Below are 22,513 nucleotides of genomic sequence, written 5' to 3' on the forward strand. Positions count from 1 at the left end.
AACACTGTACTCGTGAAACCCCCCCTTGAGCTGCAATTTCATCCTCTTCTTCAGATTTCATCATGCAGCAGGTGACATCTCACATCCCATCAGTTAATCAGTTCTTCTCTGACCTGGCATCGACTCAGTCTTTGTCCGGGCAATCATGCAGTAGTTCACACAGTTTTTCTGACTTCAGCGTACATCATTTCAGACCGGCAATAGCAGTCCATCGAATTATGAAGCAACGACTTCCTCAGCGGAAGGTGTTGCTCGAGCATGCCCCGACGGCAGCAAGCCCCGACGGCAGCATGCATCGACGGCAGCAAGCCCCGACGGCAGCATGCATCGACGGCAGCACGCCCCGACGCGCGTGGACTGCGAGGGCCCGTTCAACGCTGCTTGCAGCTTTAATTAGGGCCCGAGCAGGGAACCTGCGAGGTCCCTATTGTAATCGTAATGATTATTCTTATTTTTTTTTTTCCTTGTCACAAAATGATCGCATTTTTCACTGCCTGAACATACCCCAAAACTCACCAAACTTGGAATATAAGTCACACCTGGCGAAAAATTTTATAATCTATTGTCGTCCTGAATTTCCACCACTAGGTGGCGCTGTTATTAAGGAAAGCGCGTTTTGGCTAATAACTCCCATAAACTTTGTCGCACATTCAAAAACCTTACATCGACGCGTTCAGTGGATTGTGCTGAATCTCGTGGTATAGGCCACGCCCATTTCCGCCTACCGTTTTTTTTCGCTACGTCGCAAAATGTCGAAAACCTACTTTTTCGAACTCCTCCCAGGCGATTTCACCGATTTGCACGAAACTTGGCACACAGCATCTGTGGACCCTCCTGACAAAAAGTTATTAAAGGATTCTAATTAAAATAAATAATTTTGAAGTTATTAAATAACAACTTCCTGCAGATTTGGCTACAAACAGGAAGTGTTGCATATCTCCACATTGGTGTGGTCTAATGACATGAAACTCAGGATACTACTTCCCCATGAGCCCCTGAGGCCCTGTGCAAAATTTTAGGCGATGACCACAAGGTGGCGCTCTTTAAATTGATGTATTTTATATCTCCACAACGGTGCATCGGAATAAGACGAAACTTGGTACATTTATTGTCAGTGCCCTCCTGAGGACATCTGACAAAGGGTTTACCGATCCACCACTAGGTGGCGCTCTGGCGTCACTTTAATTGCATAATTGGCCCTGTGCCCACACCATAACACTTATGGAAATGAAATTCATAGAGGTGCTATAGAATGGCCCCTGTGACTCACTCACCGAAAATGACCACCAGGTGGCGCTATTTTCAATTTAAAAGCGTTTTTGGCTCATAACTCCCACTTAATATGTTGCATATTATTAAACCTCATGCCGATGTGTTCCCTCCATTCAGATGAATTGTTTGGTGTAGGCCACGCCCACTTTTGCAGTAACTTTCCGTTCGCAAAATCGCGACAAATGAAAAACGTACTTTTTCGAACTCCTCCTAGAGAATTTGACCAATTTGCACCAAACTTTGCATGTAGCATCTGTAGACCCTCCTGACAAAAAGTTATCAAAAGAATTTTGATAGTCCATAAACTGCCCGAAATATAAAATGACAAATTCCTGCATATTGTGTTGAAAACAGACAATCTTGCATATCTTTACAAAATACTGTCTGATTATCACATGAATACTCTTCATTGTGTGGTATGGCATGATGAGGCTTTGTGTAAAATTTGGTGCATATCGGCCAATAGATGGCGCTCTGGTCGCAGTCTAATCAGTGTCAATGGGATCTTCAAGTCCTCTTCAAAACTCATTGACCTTCATCCTTTTCTTGTCCCTCATAGACACTCCATTGCAACTTTAAGAGAGTCAGAAGACCTCAAACTATTGGGCATGTAATCAGTTTTTGAAAATCTTTTACGGTTTTCAAATCATCACAGTTTTAGTTTTAAGGATTTTTAGGCCGTCTTCTGATTTTATAATGGGTGTGTATTGGGTGAGCTAGAGTGCGTGACATCATAGCTACAGTGGAGAGCAGATGGAAGAACTGGAGAAAAAGTTCTCTTCAGCTTGATTTGGATCCCACGTCTTTTACTTCACATAGACAATATATACAGGGAAATGTAGGAAATCTTGTTGGCTTTCAGCTGATAGTCTTATTTCAGATGTAGGACTTACACTTTTGGCTGTTTGTGGTTTGTGACACTGCTGCAGGGTAGACAAATTCAAACAGTACAAAAGTCAGTTCCCTGAAACAGTACTGAACACCACCATGGAGGCTTACCCACTGCTTAACAAGAACAAGCTGAAAACTGAACTGTCTCACATCTACAGCAATGATGAGTTCAAAAACCGTAGTGGAGCTGTGGCTCTGTACCAGCTGGTCACAGAGTGCAATCGTCAGGAAACCTTTTCAGAGACTGTGGCTCTGCTAAACATCCTCATCACAACTTCTATGACTACTAGCGGATCTGAGCGGTGCTTCTCAACACTGAAGAGAATCAAGACCTTCCTCAGGAAGATAATATCTTCTTAATGCAGTTGCCATGCTCTGTATGGAGAAGAAACTTATCAAAGACATCCACAACTTAAACCACAAAGTCACTGAGAAATTTGCATCTTTCAAGAAGAAAAGTGCTAAATGTATGTATAAAAAGTACAACTGAAAACACCTGAACAGTTTCTTCACAGGTTTAATATGTTACTACTAATTGTCAACATTGTTCTGCTTATAAGGCAGCGGAGCAAAACAACCCACCTTTTCTCCTGTATTCTTTTCAGTTTCATGAAACCTTAAGAACCATATAACATTGGAAGTTTAATGTGCAGTGCTGTTGTTTTCATCTGACCACTACATGTCAATACAATGTTTGTAACAGTATTCATTTTACTTGATCTGTAAGTGTTAAAAAGATAATATTACTAATGATAAATGTTTGGAGATTTGTTTTGACATTTTATGTGATATATAGATATAATCATAATACATATCTTTATAGTAACAATGGAGTTTGGGAGGCGTTTTCCCATTTCTTCTTGTGTGGACATTTCCTACTTTGCCTCTGCTAGTGCTCCAGCATATGTGCAGCCACAGAAACTGTAAGATAGCTCTACAGGTAAAGGTCCAACAGCTCCCTCTACTGGTGCAAAGAGTCAGGAAATGCTCAGTCACAGAAACTGTATGAAAGCTCTACAGGTAAAGGTCCAACAGCTCCCTCTACTGGTGCAAAGAGTCAGGACATGCTCAGTCACACTAAAATGCAGCAGACCAGTCAGTGAGCAGACCGTGTGGAGCTGCATGGACTTTCTGTGGGTTTCCCTAATGATGTGTGCATTCTTGAGGAAATGTACGTGGTTTCTGCTTGTAGTTATGGATAATTTGATCACTATTGCAGTTTACACATAGCCTGTGTCTCAGTAGTAGTTAGCTGCACTTTGCTTGCACTGCAGCTACATTTGGATTGTGAGGACTTAATGATGAATATTTCGTTTTTAATGCCAATTTTTCAACTCAGTCTGTTTCTTGGGATTGTGACCATGCTCATTACAGTTTAAAGGTCGAAATATGTACTGTGGTTAACAGTCAGTATATAAAGCTATCATGCTGTTTAGCCGTCTATAGGGTCGAACACTGTACTCGTGAAACCCCCCCTTGAGCTGCAATTTCATCCTCTTCTTCAGATTTCATCATGCAGCAGGTGACATCTCACATCCCATCAGTTAATCAGTTCTTTTCTGACCTGGCATCGACTCAGTCTTTGTCCGGGCAATCATGCAGTAGTTCACACAGTTTTTCTGACTTCAGCGTACATCATTTCAGACCGGCAATAGCAGTCCATCGAATTATGAAGCAACGACTTCCTCAGCGGAAGGTGTTGCTCGAGCATGCCCCGACGGCAGCAAGCCCCGACGGCAGCAAGAACCGAAGGCAGCATGCATCGACGGCAGCACGCCCCGACGCGCGTGGACTGCGAGGGCCCGTTCAACGCTGCTTGCAGCTTTAATTAGGGCCCGAGCAGGGAACCTGCAAGGACCCTATTGTAATTGAAATGTTTTTTATTATTATTTTTCTTCTCACAAAAGGATCGCATTTTTCACTGCCTGAACATACCCCAAAACTCACCAAACTTGGAATATAAGTCACACCTGGCGAAAAATTTTATAATCTATTGTCGTCCTGAATTTCCACCACTAGGTGGCGCTGTTATTAAGGAAAGCGCGTTTTGGCTAATAACTCCCATATACTTTGTCGCACATTCAAAAACCTTACATCGACGCGTTCAGTGGATTGTGCTGAATCTCGTGGTATAGGCCACGCCCATTTCCGCCTACCGTTTTTTTTCGCTACGTCGCAAAATGTCGAAAACCTACTTTTTCGAACTCCTCCCAGGCGATTTCACCGATTTGCACGAAACTTGGCACACAGCATCTCTGGACCCTCCTGACAAAAAGTTATTAAAGGATTCTAATTAAAATAAATAATTTTGAAGTTATTAAATAACAACTTCCTGCAGATTTGGTTACAAACAGGAAGTGTTGCATATCTCCACATTGGTGTGGTCTAATGACATGAAACTCAGGATACTACTTCCCCATGAGCCCCTGAGGCCCTGTGCAAAATTTTAGGCGATGACCACAAGGTGGCGCTCTTTAAATTGATGTATTTTATATCTCCACAACGGTGCATCGGAATAAGACGAAACTTGGTACATTTATTGTCAGTGCCCTCCTGAGGACATCTGACAAAGGGTTTACCGATCCACCACTAGGTGGCGCTCTGGCGTCACTTTAATTGTATAATTGGCCCTGTGCCCACACCATAACACTTATGGAAATGAAATTCATAGAGGTGCTATAGAATGGCCCCTGTGACTCACTCACCGAAAATGACCACCAGGTGGCGCTATTTTCAATTTAAAAGCGTTTTTGGCTCATAACTCCCACTTAATATGTTGCATATTATTAATCCTCATGCCGATGTGTTCCCTCCATTCAGATGAATTGTTTGATGTAGGCCACGCCCACTTTTGCAGTAACTTTCCGTTCGCAAATTTGCAAACAATGAAAAACGTACTTTTTCGAACTCCTCCTAGACGATTTGACCAATTTGCACCAAACTTTGCATGTAGCATCTGTAGACCCTCCTGACAAAAAGTTATCAAAAGAATTTTGATAGTCCATAAACTGCCCGAAATATAAAATGACAAATTCCTGCATATTGTGTTGAAAACAGACAATCTTGCATATCTTTACAAAATGCTGTCTGATTATCACATAAATGGTCTTCATTGTGTGGTATGGCATGATGAGGCTTTGTGTAAAATTTGGTGCAAATCGGCCAATAGATGGCGCTCTGGTCGCAGTCTAATTAGTTTCAATGGGATAAAGTGGGGAAATCTTAAAGTCTTCTTCAAAACTCATCGACCTTCAACCTCTCCTTGTCCCTAATATGTTGAGCTAGACACACCATTCTAACCTTTAAAGAGTCAGAAGACCTCAAACTATGGGGCATGTATTCAGTTTTTAAATATCTTTTATGGTTTTCAAATCATCACAGTTTTACTTTCAAGGATTTGTAGGCCGTCTTCTGATTTTATAATGGGGGTGTATTGCGCAGTGTTGGGCACGTTACTTTTAAAAAGTAATTAGTGATAGTTACTAATTACTTCTCCCAAAAAGTAACTGAGTTAGTAACAGAATTACTCCATTATAAAAGTAATTAGTTACCAGGAAATTAACTGTTGCGCTACTTTAATTTCTTCCCCCTTTTGAGCTCGGCAGTCATTTTAGCTGCTTGGCTACAAATGTATTTAGAAAATGTATTTCTTTGACCGGCACCTGCTCTCCCCGATATTTTGTCAATGAGTGCTCTGAAGGAGTCTGAGTCAGCTGTTGATAACGGGAGCAAGTTCTCAACAACATACCTGTCTATCATTGCATTCAGTTCAGTCTGTGTCACAAGTTTCTGTGAAGCTGTTCGCAGAGCACAGGTTAGCCACACCTGGCCTGCTATCATCATCAACAGTGTCAGCAACAGAGTTTTGGCCAGTGTTAGTTTTGTAAAAGGTGTGCTCAGAGTTGCTTACAACGGATGTGGACAAAGGAGATTAAAGTAGTGTCTGTATTTCCACTTTGAAAACATCAACTTTCCCTCCGGACTCACCATTACCACAGTTCCCCTCTGCTAGTTTGAGTGTGTGATGCTGCTGTGTGCGTGTGTGGCTTGTGTGTAAACCGAACATTGCCACTGATTGGCTTAAGAACTCTAACTCAACGTTAGGGAGCCAATCATCATCACTTATGCGGTTGTCTCGCTCCTCCCTCCTCCCTCACCGGAGGAAAAAAAATACAGCTCTGCAGCTCCGGCGGCTGAGAGCCGAGATGGATGACAACAGCTTCAGTGATCAGCTTCAGTTTGTCACACGCCACATTTAATAGTCGGTAACGGCATTGTAACGATGGAAATAGTAGTATTGATTAGGTTAACTGTTACTGAAAAAAGTAACGCTGTGAGTAACGCCGTTTATTCTAATGCCGTTATTCCCAACACTGGTGTTGCGTGAAATAGAATGCGTGACATCATAGCTACAGTGGAGAGCAGCTGGAAGAACTGTAGAAAAAGTTCTCTTCAGCTTGATTTTGATCCCACATCTTTAACTTCACATAGACAATATATACATAGACATGTAGGAAATCTTGTTGGCTTTCGGCTGATGGTCTTATTTTAGATGTAGGACTTTTGGCTGTTAAAGCCCCAGAGGGACAAGCACAACAGCAACTCCCCCATGAGCTGCAATTTCTTCCTCTTCTTCAGATTTCATCATGCAGCAGGTGACATCTCACATCCCATCAGTTAATCAGTTCTTCTCTGACCTGGCTGGCTTTCATGGATTTTTTTCAAGATCTCCAGAGAGAACCAGTGTACGTGACACAGTGGTGGCACACAGACTCCCAAGAGCAAACAGAGTGAGATGGAACATCTCCATCATCCAGTGTTTTGAAAGCATTAGGGGAGATTGAGCCTACCACTGTGCGAGAAGCTAGAAGGTTTGTGAGGCTACTGGAGGATGATACTCAGCTTCTTCCTGAAACTATTTCATTGCATCATGCCTAGTGTGCACATTCTCTTCAGCCAGCTCCAGAGGCGGACCATCGACTCAGTCTTTGTCCGGGGAATCATGCAGCAGTTGACACAGTTTTTCTGACTTCAGCAGACATTATTTCAAACCGGCAATAGCAGTCCATCGAATTATGAAGCAACGACTTCCTCAGCGGAAGGTGTTGCACGAGCATGCCCCGACGGCAGCAAGCCCCGACGGCAGCATGCATCGACGGCAGCACGCCCCGACGCGCGTGGACTGCGAGGGCCCGTTCAACGCTGCTTGCAGCTTTAATTAGGGCCCGAGCAGGGAACCTGCAGGCCTATTGTAATATCTTCTTATTTTTTTTTCCTTGTACCAAAATGATCGCATTTTTCACTGCCTGAACATACCCCAAAACTCACCAAACTTGGAATATAAGTCACACCTGGCGAAAAATTTTATAATCTATTGTCGTCCTGAATTTCCACCACTAGGTGGCGCTATTATTAAGGAAAGCGCGTTTTGGCTAATAACTCCCATATACTTTGTCGCACATTCAAAAACCTTACATCGACGCGTTCAGTGGATTGTGCTGAATCTCGTGGTATAGGCCACGCCCATTTCCGCCTACCGTTTTTTTTCGCTACGTCGCAAAATGTCGAAAACCTACTTTTTCGAACTCCTCCCAGGCGATTTCACCGATTTGCACGAAACTTGGCACACAGCATCTGTGGACCCTCCTGACAAAAAGTTATTAAAGGATTCTAATTAAAATAAATAATTTGAAGTTATTAAATAACAAATTCCTGCAGATTTGGTTACAAACAGGAAGTGTTGCATATCTCCACATTGGTGTGGTCTAATGACATGAAACTCAGGATACTACTTCCCCATGAGCCCCTGAGGCCCTGTGCAAAATTTCAGGCGATGACCACAAGGTGGCGCTCTTTAAATTGATGTATTTTATATCTCCACAACGGTGCATCGGAATAAAACGAAACTTGGTACATTTATTGTCAGTGCCCTCCTGAGGACATCTGACAAAGGGTTTACCGATCCACCACTAGGTGGCGCTCTGGCGTCACTTTAATTGCATAATTGGCCCTGTGCCCACACCATAACACTTATGGAAATGAAATTCATAGAGGTGCTATAGAATGGCCCCTGTGACTCACTCACCGAAAATGACCACCAGGTGGCGCTATTTTCAATTCAAAAGCGTTTTTGGCTCATAACTCCCACTTAATATGTTGCACATTATTAATCCTCATATTATGTATTCCCTGAATTTAGCTGAATTGTTTGATGTAGGCCACGCCCACTTTTGCAGTAACTTTCCAGTTCGCAAAAATCGCGACAAATGAAAAACTTACTTTTTCGAACTCCTCCTAGAGAATTTGACCAATTTGCACCAAACTTTGCATGTAGCATCTGTAGACCCTCCTGACAAAAAGTTATCAAAAGAATTTTGATAGTCCATAAACTGCCCGAAATATAAAATGACAAATTCCTGCATATTGTGTTGAAAACAGACAATCTTGCATATCTTTACAAAATACTGTCTGATTATCACATAAATGGTCTTCATTGTGTGGTATGGCATGATGAGGCTTTGTGTAAAATTTGGTGCAAATCGGCCAATAGATGGCGCTCTGGTCGCAGTCTAATCAGTGTCAATGGGATCTTCAAGTCCTCTTCAAAACTCATTGACCTTCATCCTTTTCTTGTCCCTCATACTTTGAGCTAGACACTCCATTCCAACTTTAAAAGAGTCAGAAGACCTCAAACTATTCGGCATGTAATCAGTTTTTGAAAATCTTTTATGGTTTTCAAATCATCACAGTTTTAGTTTTAAGGATTTTTAGGCCGTCTTCTGATTTTATAATGGGTGTGTATTGGGTGAGCTAGAGTGCGTGACATCATAGCTACAGTGGAGAGCAGATGGAAGAACTGGAGAAAAAGTTCTCTTCAGCTTGATTTGGATCCCACGTCTTTTACTTCACATAGACAATATATACAGGGAAATGTAGGAAATCTTGTTGGCTTTCAGCTGATGGTCTTATTTCAGATGTAGGACTTACACTTTTGGCTGTTTGTGGTTTGTGACACTGCTGCAGGGAGACAAATTCAAACAGTACAAAAGTCAGTTCCCTGAAACAGTACTGAACACCCCCATGGAGGCTTACCCACTGCTGTCTCACATCTACAGCAATGATGAGTTCAAAAACCGTAGTGGAGCTGTGGCTCTGTACCAGCTGGTCACAGAGTGCAATCGTCAGGAAACCTTTTCAGAGACTGTGGCTCTGCTAAACATCCTCATCACAACTTCTATGACTACAGCTGAATCTGAGCGGTGCTTCTCAACACTGAAGAGAATCAAGACCTTCCTCAGGAAGATAATATCTTCTTAATGCAGTTGCCATGCTCTGTATGGAGAAGAAACGTATCAAAGACATCCACAACTTAAACCACAAAGTCACTGAGAAATTTGCATCTTTCAAGAAGAAAAGTGCTAAATGTATGTATAAAAAGTACAACTGAAAACACCTGAACAGTTTCTTCACAGGTTTAATATGTTACTACTAATTGTCAACATTGTTCTGCTTCTAAGGCAGCGGAGCAAAACAACCCACCTTTTCTCCTGTATTCTTTTCAGTTTCATGAAACCTTAAGAACCATATAACATTGGAAGTTTAATGTGTAGTGCTGTTGTTTTCATCTGACCACTACATGTCAATACAATGTTTGTAACAGTATTCATTTTACTTGATCTGTAAGTGTTAAAAAGATAATATTACTAATGATAAATGTTTGGAGATTTGTTTTGACATTTTATGTGATATATAGATATAATCATAATACATATCTTTATAGTAATAATGGAGTTTGGGAGGCGTTTTCCCATTTCTTCTTGTGTGGACATTTCCTACTTTGCCTCTGCTAGTGCTCCAGCATATGTGCAGCCACAGAAACTGTAAGATAGCTCTACAGGTAAAGGTCCAACAGCTCCCTCTACTGGTGCAAAGAGTCAGGACATGCTCAGTCACAGAAACTGTAAGAAAGCTCTACAGGTAAAGGTCCAACAGCTCCCTCTACTGGTGCAAAGAGTCAGGACATGCTCAGTCACACTAAAATGCAGCAGACCAGTCAGTGAGCAGACCGTGTGGAGCTGCATGGACTTTCTGTGGGTTTCCCTAATGATGTGTGCATTCTTGAGGAAATGTACGTGGTTTCTGCTTGTAGTTATGGATAATTTGATCACTATTGCAGTTTACACATAGCCTGTGTCTCAGTAGTAGTTAGCTGCACTTTGCTTGCACTGCAGCTACATTTGGATTGTGAGGACTTAATGATGAATATTTTGTTTTTAATGCCGATTTTTCAACTCAGTCTGTTTCTTGGGATTGTGACCATGCTCGTTACAGTTTAAAGGTCGAAATATGTACTGTGGTTAACAGTCAGTATATAAAACTATCATGCTGTTTAGCCGTCTATAGGGTCAAACACTGTACTCGTGAAACCCCCCCTTGAGCTGCAATTTCATCCTCTTCTTCAGATTTCATCATGCAGCAGGTGACATCTCACATCCCATCAGTTAATCAGTTCTTCTCTGACCTGGCATCGACTCAGTCTTTGTCCGGGCAATCATGCAGTAGTTCACACAGTTTTTCTGACTTCAGCGTACATCATTTCAGACCGGCAATAGCAGTCCATCGAATTATGAAGCAACGACTTCCTCAGCGGAAGGTGTTGCTCGAGCATGCCCCGACGGCAGCAAGCCCCGACGGCAGCATGCATCGACGGCAGCACGCCCCGACGCGCGCGGACTGCGAGGGCCCGTTCAACGCTGCTTGCAGCTTTAATTTATTATTGTTTTTGATTACTGATTATTTTACTGACTATCAGATTAGTTGTTTGGTCAGTATCAGAAATTTGTGAAAAATATCTATTTCCTATGGACTCAAGTGACCAAGAACACATTTGGAAGGCTAGAATCAGAAAATTTTGAGTTTTTCTTCTTAAAAATTTTGCAAATAATCAGTTAATCTACTTATTGCATCTCTACAATCTATTTTTTGCTCTATTTATTTTAATTTATAAATGTTTATTTATTTTTCTGTTTAATTTTAACACTGAAGTGTGCTAAAAGGGAGTGGGCAAGAAAATACTGTTCAGTTGCAGATGTTCATGACTTTTAGATATATTAAGTTTGTTAAATTCAGTGTAATTGAGGCAATCAATTGCCTCAAAAATTTTAAGTTTTGGGTCACATGTTTTCAAGTAAACAAACTCAACATGTGACTAATGTGTACTTAAAACAATGACAACACAAACTAATAAACATTGAGTTTGGTTAAAATGGTGTGGTTGTGTACTTAGTGTTAATGTATCCATTTTAAGGTGTTAATTGTTGCTGGAGCTTCTGTTGAACACATCGTTACTTTAGTAAAAACAGTGTAACAAAAATATATAGTGTGTCAAACTATGTTGAAATATCAACGTTGATTGGATTTGCAAAATCTAAATTAAAATCAATATTGATTCAATGTTGGCAAATTCACCTATGTTGAGAGACGTGACGTAGGAATGACGTACTATTAGATTAGATTTGCAAAATCTAAACAAAATTCAACGGTTATCCAGCACTAGCACCTGACGTTGATTCAACAGTGACTCAGCGTTAAAATTGGATTAATCAGTTTGTCCAATAATGTAAGACAGGAAGTAAAGGAGCCTGTTTAAGTTAAGGAAGTAGTGGAGCCCGGCATAACCCAACACTATTCAATTTAACCCAATTGCTGGGTTGAATAAGGACGAACCCATTTTTGGGTTATTTTAACCCAACAGGTTGGGTTATTTTTTTCGACCCAACTTTTGGGTTGAATATTTAACCCAAAAGTTGGGTTATGCTTAACTACAATGTTGGGTTATTTTAACCCAACTATTGGGTCAGAGACGCGATAAATTGCGCAACCCAACATTGTAGTTAAGCATAACCCAACTTTTGGGTTAAATACTCAACCCAAATGTTGGGTCGAAAAAAATAACCCAACCTGTTGGGTTAAAATAACCCAAAAAATGGGTTCGTCCTTATTCAACCCAGCAATTGGGTTAAAATTGGGTTATTTTTTAACCCAACTGTTTTTAGTGTGTGGTCACATGGGTGAGTTCATGAGTTTTCTTTATCAGCATTGGGTTGAAAAATGTAATTTTTTCCCTTACTGTTGTTGGCTGGGAGACCTGACTGTTTTTGTCGTGTGTGTTTTTTTTTTGTTAGGTTGGAGCTTTTATTGAGTCTGAGAACATTTACGAGTGATCCAGTTTACGAGCCAGGACCAGGATAAAGGTGCAAGAAGATCCAGCCTTTTCCAACACCACTGCAGTCACACGAGTCACACTATAGATGACACTGTTGCTTTGGGACAGACGAGCTTGCGAGATCTCAACATAACACACTACAAAGGGTAGCAAAGAAAATACAAAAATAGTTGTGTGTCATTTGCTACTGAATCAGAATCTAGAGAAGATAGACCCAACTGATGATACTGATTTATAAGCACACTGTCAATTCACTGCTGGTGATTGTACTATATTACAGTAAGTTATAGGTAGATTATATAATTTTTCAGTCCATCTAACCCAAAAGAGTGATTCTGTGCAACAGATGCATATACTCACCAGAAAGGGCCATCTCGTCAGACTGTGTTACTGGACTTGTACTGGTACTGGCTCTGCTGAACTGTTGGTTGCTCTGGTTGATTGGAGGACTGTCGAAGACATCTTGTTGGCCTTAATAAAGTACAGATAGTAGTAATATTTAACCATACAGACATCACATAGCTCAATCTGGGTATATCAATACCTAACATAATTATATACTCAGTAGCCAATTCATATATTTCAAACTGTTCCTTTCTCAATATAATGCAGTACAGTACACCACCACTAACACTCACTATGAAATCAATGATGACCAAGGTATAGTTTATAGTTATCACCTTTTTGAAAACATCAACACAAATACAGAGAAGATTCTTTGAAGTATAATTCATAGTCAAACTGCTGTATTGGACTGCATTAATTTGAACAGGTGTACCTAATAAGTATATTTTGTAGGGGTGTGCATTGGCACTGCCCTCACAATTCGATTTGATTACGATTCACCAGGTAACGATTCGATTCAATTCGATTCTACGATGCATTGCGATGCATTGCAAGGCATCAAAATTCTACTGCACACAAGGCAAACTTTTCATCAGTCATGAGGCAATACAAGCAGTCAGATACTGAACAACAGATTTTATTGGCTGCTATGTGTGTATTATCACTCTCCTGTTTCCCCAGGTGTTCCCCTGTTAATCCCAACCCGCGGACAGTTTATAATCATATGGATGCTGTTATAATGTGTAGTGATTGAGATCCTGACCCACCAAACATCCTGGAAAGTGACGAAGTTAAGTTTTTCGCGTTAAATTACATAATTATACATAATCACCATCAGTAAACAGGACACTGTCTGACTCTGTCACTCGAGGGGACGGAGGCTGTTTTCTGGGGGAAAGCTCCCTGAAGTCTCGGTCCGGAGGGTCGCAGTGATTTATTTTCGTCACAAACACTCGTAGTTGGGGGCCTTAAGCACATAAATAGGTCATTTCGCGCAAATTCATCTAAAAGGCACAGATGTAGCTAAGGTCATACTGAAATAATTTAGCTAGGGCGCCAGAGCCAGCGACCCTCAGGGCCAAGATGGCGGCCAAATCCAATATGGCCACTGCCCGTAAAGGGTTCCGAAAATAACTTTTGAACCACATGAGCTACAAATACAAACTTGATGTCTTTTTTAGCTTAATTGATCATAGGAAACACATAGGAATATTAATATTTATGACCCGGTGCATCTGGACCCCTTAATCCTCCAATTCCAATATGAACGCTGTCCAAAAAAGCAGTTTTGGCTGTAGTATGGGCCTTACACCCCATTGTTCGCGCCAATACATCTACAAGCACCAAATCTGGCACTGATGCTGCTGAGGGCATACTGAAATGATTTAGCCAGGGCGCCTGAGTCAATGGTCCCTGAGACCAAGATGGCGGCCAAATCCAATATAGCCGCCACCTGAAAGGGATTCGGCCATAGCCAGATGAGATACAAATACAAACTTGATGTCTATTTTACCTTTTTTGACCATAGGAAACCCATTGGAATACTTACATTTATGATTAGGTATATCAGGACCCCCCAAATTCCCTAAATTCAATATGGCAACTGTCCGAAAAATCATTTCAGCTACATCTGTGCCAAATTTGGTGCTTGTAGATGAATGATCCCTTTTCAGTCTCATGGCAACCAAGGATCTCAAATTTGGTGTCAATAGCATTTAGTTTGACCAAGATATCAAACAGTTTACATTTTTATAGCTAGCTACAGAAATTTGTTTGTTAATAATTTCCGCATTTTGCGACCGAGCAAAATTCTTTTGATAACTTTAGATGAGGTCCAGCTGAAGAGTGTACGTGCCAAGTTTCATGCAGATCGGACAAAATCCCAAGGAGGAGTTCGAAAAAGTAGGTTTTGCATATGTGGTGATTTAGCGAACGAAATGTGCAGCAGAAGTGGGCGTGTCCTATGTCAGAAAACCCAGCTTTATTCAGGGAACATATGGATATAAGGTTTGCAAATGTGTAATTTAAAATGTGGAAGTTACAGGCAAAATCGTGATTACATCCATCATGGCGCCACCTACTGGAGTACATGTGCAATTTTTGGTATGGAAGAACTGTGTCCTATTCTATCTGTACCATATAAATTTCAAAGCTCTCAGCATAATAGTTTGGCTGAAATTAATGTTTGTTGTTTATGTTGTAATAAGCCACGCCCACATTGAGCAGTCATGACCACCTTCAAGATATGGCCTCAGGATTGGCCCTACATCATATCGTAAAAATCGGTGTAGCTGTTCAAGAGATATAAACTTCCCATATTTTTAGCGCCCCCTAGTGGCCAAAATTCGCCAAATTGGGCTCATCCCTTCACAGTGTCATGGCAACCAAGGATCTCAAATTTGGTGTTCACAGCATTTAGTTTGACTGAGATATTAAACAGTTTACATTTTTATAGCTAACTACAGAAATTTGTTCGTGAATAATTTGTGCATTTTTTGACCGAGCAAAATTGTTTTGATAACTTTAGATAAAATCGAGCTGAAGAGTGTACGTGCCAAGTTTCACGCAGATCGGACAAAATCCCAAGGAGGAGTTCGAAAAAGTAGGTTTTCCAGTTTTTGTGATTTTGCGAAAAAAACTTTCGAACCGTAAGTGGGCGTGGCCAATTGCAAAGTGATTCAGCTCCATTCAGGGAATCTGGGGAATACAAGGTTTTTGAATGTACGACATACGGTTTGGGAGTTATAGGCAAAAACGTGTTGGCCTAGGTTATAGCGCCCCCTGCGGGCAGATATATGTAGTTTTTTGTGTCTGAGATATTCGCAGGAGTCTGGACCAACCCTCCAAATTGCACCGCCCTCCCTTGCACGGTTTAGCCTGCAGCACCACTTTTAGCCGGAGAAAAGTAAAAATAAAAATCTTTACAATTACAATAGGGTTCCTAGCACCGCTGGTCCTAGGAAACGCATATGCTTGCATACGCGTTCCCTCAGCCCCTCGGGCTTGGCCCCCTAATAATACATTTAGCCTATATATCACTGTCAGGGTACCCAAGGACACACGTAACAAAGTGGAACAAACAAAACAAAGAATGAATGTAGCGCCTGTCAGTCAGCACGGAGGGAAAACTAGCACCGAAGTCAGTGGCACCGTCCGTAAACAAACTAGCGTCTGGAGGCTCCGTGCACACAGCGGGGGCCACCATCCAGCATCGCTGCGAGCCGGGGAGACCGCAGCGGCAGAGGAGGAGACAAAGCAGCCCGGCGGTGAATAACCCTGAGGTTGTGGTGGCGGGAGGACCAACGGAGCAACGATGGACAGCCCACAGAGTATTGAATACGTCGGTTTGAAAGTTAGCGTTGCTAGGCTAACAGCTGATCGGTGAGGCTAACAACTGATGGTGGGGCTACTAGCTAATCAGCGGAGAAATGTGTCGTAAGTAAGTGTAACGTCCTGCAAACAGGAATACAAAATAAAACATAGCAGCTGAACCTGAGAATAAACTAATAAAGAGTTGGTCAAACATCAACTTGCGCTCTTCCAGCATGCAACACACTAACGCTGAAGAATGACGTAGGATGTGCTGCGACGGAGGAAAAAAAAAAAAAAAAAAAAAACTGTATCGGCCTGTCGATCTGTTTCATTTTCCGATCCAGCCGTTTTGTCAATATTGGGGCCGATATCCGATCTTAATATCGGATCGGTGCACCCCTAGTCGGAAACCTTTTTGGGCAGCGGCCATATTGGATTTGGCCGCCATCTTGGCCCCAAGGGTCACTGGCTTCGGCGCCCTAGCTAAATCATTTCAGTTTGACCTGAGCTACATCTGTGCCAAATTTGGCGCTTTTAGATGAATTTGCGCGAAAATGTGCTTAAGGCCCCCAACTATCGGTGAGTTAAAGTTTTTTGCCGGTGACAGACGCTGTTTTTTGAGCAAAAATGTGAGGAAGAGTAGGGAGAACAGGCAGAGGATGGACAGGAGGACAGACGCTTCTCCACGTACAGCTGTGGTATTTGTTTTCCTCATATAAGTTGCCAAAGGCAGTTACAGTTAATATGTTACTGTTGTCCGGTCCTGTAACGTTGCTTTGTGGGACATTTCTCTGTATTTGGTTGAGTGAAGGACCTGTGCAGTTATCAGACTGCACAACCGACACGCCCTCGCTCGGCGCCTCCGGATTATCCGTTCACACTGGGACGGCTCACCAATAATGCGGCCCTGATACTACCTCCAGAGGCGGATCAGCGCCTGAACCAAATTTCCCCCCTCTCCTCATCTGAAACTTTCACACAGAGGAGGGTGCGGAGAATTGGCACAGGATCCCCGCATGCAAATGGCAGTGTGAAAGAGGCTACTGTTGTTGTTATGCTAGCTAGTGCTGCCACTTAGCATGTAGCTAAAGGCTGCGCATGTCATTGCAACGTTTCTCCGGAAATGCCCCCGGAAGTAATTGAAACTTCCAAACTTTATTGTCCACTCAAGGTCAGACAATAAACAGTGACATAATCGATTATGGCACGTTGCCGCATCGATGCTGAATCGTGCATGCCCCGCATTGCGATGCATCGCTAAATCGATTATTGTTGACACCACTAATATTTTGACCATGCAAATTTTTCTAATGTGATGAAAAACTGAAACACATACTTGTCTTTTTGAGCAGTGACAGAAGTTTCCTGGCTTCAATTGGTCTCAGGACAGAAAGGAGGTCACTCTCCTGCAGGTAGCTCAGGTCCTCCAGGTCCTCAACTCCTAAACCTTGCAGATGCTCCAGCAAAGGCTCAGAGTCTCTCAGTTTAGGAAGACTTGATTTGATGAAAGATAGAAGCGGACTCTCTGTATCCATGACTAGGAGGACTAGAAGGGATGAAAAATACTGTTCTTCAAGCATTAATGTCAGATTTTAATCTCTCAAACTCAAGATTACTCTGAGTCAACAATGCTATGCTTAAGTGAAATAACCCTTCTCCCACAAAGCTTGTACACAGGCAAAGGATAATAATCTAGTTTCCGCTCAGACTCCCAACATGCCTCTGCCTTGCTTGTTTCACTTCATACACTGCAAATGCTGGCATATAGGACACGTCATGAGGTGTAACAATAAAGTACACATGCTGGTCCTGTGTCACAAGCATGAGCTCAATCTGTCCGAATTCAAGGGCCTCACCTTGGTTTAAACACAGAAAGAGTCCCTTTTTGTACTGAGGGCCTTTCCACTGCACCTCGGTAGCTGACTCAACATTGGGTTCTTTGACTAAGGTTTCTGCTACTGCAGAGCGCACTGCTTCGCTGTACAGTTCACCATGGAAAGGAGTGGAGTTCTTAACCACCAGTGAGGGTGCAAAAAAGGAGCCAGAGTGTAGGTATGCCTGCAGTAGCTGATGGTTCTTTGAAAGTGTGTGACATACATTTTTGAAGTTTTGTGTCCTTTGCACACATCTTTTGAAATATGAATGCTTACTCTCGAACCTCATTGTCCACAGCCGAATGAGTGGGCCAAACTTTAGTATTAAGGCAAGGTAGTGGGTGAGGTAATAATGCTTTGGTTTTAGTTTTTGTGAAGGAAAAAATTCTTTCCTTCCTTCCAGATAATCACCAATCAGAACACTGAGCAATGCAACCTGGGGTACTGATATAGTAGGGGCACAAATCAATTACACTAGCTCTTTCAGCTGGACAGTCAGTTGCCATACAGGATCCTCTATGAGGGGCCGTACAAGACATAATTCATTCTGGCCCTCTCACACACACACATTCTCCTCTCACATACATATATTCTCCTTTAACACACATACATTCTCCTTTCACATGCTTATATTTCCACTCTCACACACACATAAATTCTCCTTGCACATACATATATTTTCACTCTCGCACACATACATTCTCCTTTCACATACTTATATTTTCACTCTCGCACACAACTACATTCTCATTGCACATACATATATTTTCACTCTCGCACACACACATTCTCCTTTTACGCACATATATTCTCCTCTCACACATATATACATTCTCCTTTTATGCACATACATTCTCCTTTCACGTACATATATTTTTACTCTCACACACACATACATTCTCCTTTTAAACATATATATTCTCCTTTCACATACAGATATTTTCACTCTCGCACACACATACATTCTCCTTTCTCAGGGACACAGGAAGTCCCTCCTTAAACAGGAAGTCACTCTCAAACCAGGAAATACATGTGCTTGCTTAGCTTATATTAGCCAGACACAGCAAAACTATGCAATGATGCTATTCAAACTCATCCTATTTTCCCAGTATTTTTTTTTATTTTGGGAGTAAGTGGCAATGAAAATAACATCATTGTATTTTAATAATGTCTTACAATGTGTGGAATGATTGCATGGAGTAGCTACAGATTCTTTTGTTCATGGGAAGCTGTATAGAGAACTTTGTGATCACATTCAAACCTTATCTGGATTTCTCTCAATCTCTCAAAGATTTGTGGAAGATTCAAGAAATAGAGAAGCAATCAATACTTTACAGTCCTTACATGGATTTCTTAACTTTCGGCTGACTGCTTTTGAAACCAGACAAAGAACCAGGTCTCGCTTGTGCTTCTCAGCCAATCACAGCGTGGTAGATATTTGATGCAACTGTTACCATGGTAACCGTGTTCAAGAACCACAGTGTGAAAAACTCCCTAGAGCTTCTCTCAAAGTCTCACTACACAGGCGCAAAGTTCAACGTGCATTTGTGGTTTGTTGTGTATTGAAGTCATGAAGTCATGATGGAGGGAGGACAGTTGCTTCCTTTGGGACATATTTTGGCTACTATACGAATGCCGAGGGACAGTTTAGTCGAAGTCGTTCATCACGACTTTGGCTACTCTTGCTGCATTCATTTCAGCTCTGTTGACCGGAGCAGTATCTACTGGTGGCAGACGACACAATGACAGGCAGAAAGCCTGTTGTTTTGATAAGGTTTTGCCTGTGATACTATTTTAATATAAAATAAATCTATATTTAAATATTCATCTTGGTGAAATTGCTTCAGGTTATCAATATATCAGTGATTTTTACAATATTTTGAAGACATTTTAAAAATCCCAGTGTATAGCAATAACCGTGATCATTTTGGTCACTATTACCGTGGTATGAAATGTTCATACTGTTACATCCCTATCTATAATCAACCAAAATTTGTGCCTGTGAATAATCTCATTCATCCAGGTCATAGATATATCAAGGAAACTGAATTGAAGGCAACTGGATTTATTTATATGTATTTGACATACATACAAATAAATCCAGAAGCCTTTGATTCTTTGATGCCTTTGCTGATTAATCAGTCGCAACCATGCACATAACCACTGCATAAATTTGGTTTTGAATGAAGGAGAAGCATGTAGTGGTATGGTGATCTCAGTACTACAGTCAAGGTGATTACAGTATTAAAACCCAAATGACAACAACATGTTGTTGACAATTACATTGAAATACTTTCTTTGTTTTATTGTCCTTCTTTAAGGATCACTCTTTGTTGATGTGGTAGGCCTGATAAAAGTGTTGTGACATTTGGTAACATTTATTAGTATGTTTATTTTAGTGTAGGCATGTGAATTATTTTGAGCACTAAAAGTATTATTCCTGTTTTATTTGAACTTGGTGCCACTGAGCCTGAAAATAATATTACAGAGAGAGTTCAAACGCTGAATTAGACTGTGTTAGTTTAAGCGAATAAACAGGCAACTAATAAATATATAGAGAGAAATTAAGGGATATTTGAGTAACTCACAACATGTTTATCAACTTTGTCAAAGATGTGGTGGTGTCTGCGGGGTCGGTCTTGTAGTGGTATGTTGGCCTGTGTGCAGAACAGTTACAGTTTACTCCAAAATCACCTCAAATATATGCAACAGCAGCAAACAGTTTGCAAAAAAATGATTACAAATCATTGTTTGCCAGTATGAAGGAAATGATTGATTAAATAGAGCATTTGCATTAGACTATGATCTGTGTTGTGACTGACACTCTCCTAGTGATGCTCTGGGTTGTTTATAATGCAATTCAGGACAACCTGACAGCAACAGGGGAGACTTGGAGCTGTTGACAGTAGGGACAAGCAGAAAAATACACAGACCCCCCCCCATAATAAAATGTTTAGTTGGATCTGGCCTCTGCAGGGTTTTTTTTTTAAAACAAGGTCTATTTTGATTATTTTTTCTGCACCCAAGCACCTCATTTACATCAGAGTAGATGTCTTAATCATTGTTGCTGCTTATGTCCATCATCAGCCATCTGATCATGACTTACCGGCTCCCTTGTACTCAACTCACTCCCTATTGCCATGGTCAGATGGCTGATGGAGGACATAGGCAAATTTACGTTTAGCCAATTATATTGCCCTTTATTTACAATTCATTCTGATGTGCTGGAGATAAACAGAACATGATCTGAAATGAATCTAATTTGAGGCGAATTTATCTTTCTTCATCTGTCCAGTGTTCGAACAAACAGAAGCACATGGCTAATTATTATGCAGAATGACATCATAGAAGTTGCGACAGTTAGCTTTATCAATAATCCACTGTCAAATGCAATACTGATATTCTGAGGGTAGTGATGGTTTCATGTCCTGCATTCATCATAAAAGCATGCCTCAGGAGTTATCACTGTTTGACTAACAGACTGATAAAATGTAAAACCTTTTGACTAATAGTGGGAGAGACACAACGAGGCTAATGGCTTAGCTGTCTGTGATGCCATGCACAGTTACTTACGTTAGCTGCTAAATTTTTATAACTTATACACCTCTACTGCTCATGTCATGTTCACGTAACTTAAAAGTCTTACAGACATTTTACACACCACCTCATCCTCCTTTAGCTGTCCCTTAGTAAGGTTTTAGATACTTCATAGGTCCAGCGATGCTAAATTAGCCAGGTTAGCCGCGGACAGTGCTGATGCCAGGCTCAACAGGCTAACATGAAAAATAAACAGTAAAGCATCATAAGAAAGGGCAAAACTTACAGCTTCCAAGTTTGAAGTGAGCATCAATCAATCCTTGATCTTCATTAAACCTTCTTTGTACTGCCACAGGAAAGCAGTATGCAGTAGTTTTCACACACCTGTCAGAGTTTTCCAGATGTAGGGTTATTTCCATTTAAAATGAAGTGAATCCACTCAGCTCCTCTGTCCTCTGAGGCGGGGGGCTATTCAGCCAACAACAGAGACCTTTCAGTGATTAGCTGTCAGCTTCTACACAAGGCTGGTGAGGCCATCACACGCCAGAGAAAAAATGGCATCCCTTCACAAAAGTAGTTTTCAGGGAGTCCCACCCAGTCCCAGCCGAACAGCCAATCACAACACTTTTCCACTAAACTACTTCCTTTTCCACTATACTCTCTCTCACACACACATATATTCTCCTCTCACAACCATATATTCTTTTCTCACACACACACATTCTTCTCTCACACAAATGTATTCTTATCTCACACCCATATATTCCTCTCTTACACACACATATCTTCTTTTACATTCATATATTTCCTTCAGATATATATAGACACATATTTTCCTTTACATGAAAAATGAAAAAATATATATGTATGAAGGGAGACCGTATGTGTGTGAAAGGATAATGTATGTGCGTGAAAGGAGAATGTATGTGCGTGAAAGGAGAATGTATGTGCGTGAAAGGAAAATATATGTGCGTGAAAGAAGAATGTATGTGCGTGAAAGGAGAATGTATGTGCATGAAAGGAGAATGTATGTGTGTGCGAGAGTTAAAATATATGT

General features: G+C 41.3%; 1 protein-coding gene across 2 annotated transcripts in view; it reads right to left on the minus strand.

The window, feature by feature from the left end:
• The window catches only part of LOC115588355 (uncharacterized), a 36,853-nt gene extending 14,663 nt beyond the window's left edge, over positions 1–22,190 (minus strand). Inside the window, exons 1-3 of one of the 2 annotated variants that reach the window (XR_003985314.1) lie at positions 21,743–22,190; positions 17,382–17,591; positions 12,749–12,859 (exon numbers count right to left, since the gene is read on the minus strand). Coding sequence is in view for 1 of the 2 variants with exons in the window: in XM_030428948.1 (XP_030284808.1) it covers positions 12,749–12,859; positions 17,382–17,591; positions 21,743–21,875 (454 nt within the window). In the remaining variant the exon portion in view is untranslated. The remainder of the gene's footprint in view (positions 1–12,748; positions 12,860–17,381; positions 17,592–21,742) is intronic. The other variant, XM_030428948.1, reaches the window with a different exon arrangement.
• Positions 22,191–22,513: the final 323 nt, after the last annotated feature.

Source organism: Sparus aurata, chromosome 9, assembly GCF_900880675.1.
Source record: "Sparus aurata chromosome 9, fSpaAur1.1, whole genome shotgun sequence".
Classification (NCBI taxonomy): domain Eukaryota; kingdom Metazoa; phylum Chordata; class Actinopteri; order Spariformes; family Sparidae; genus Sparus; species Sparus aurata.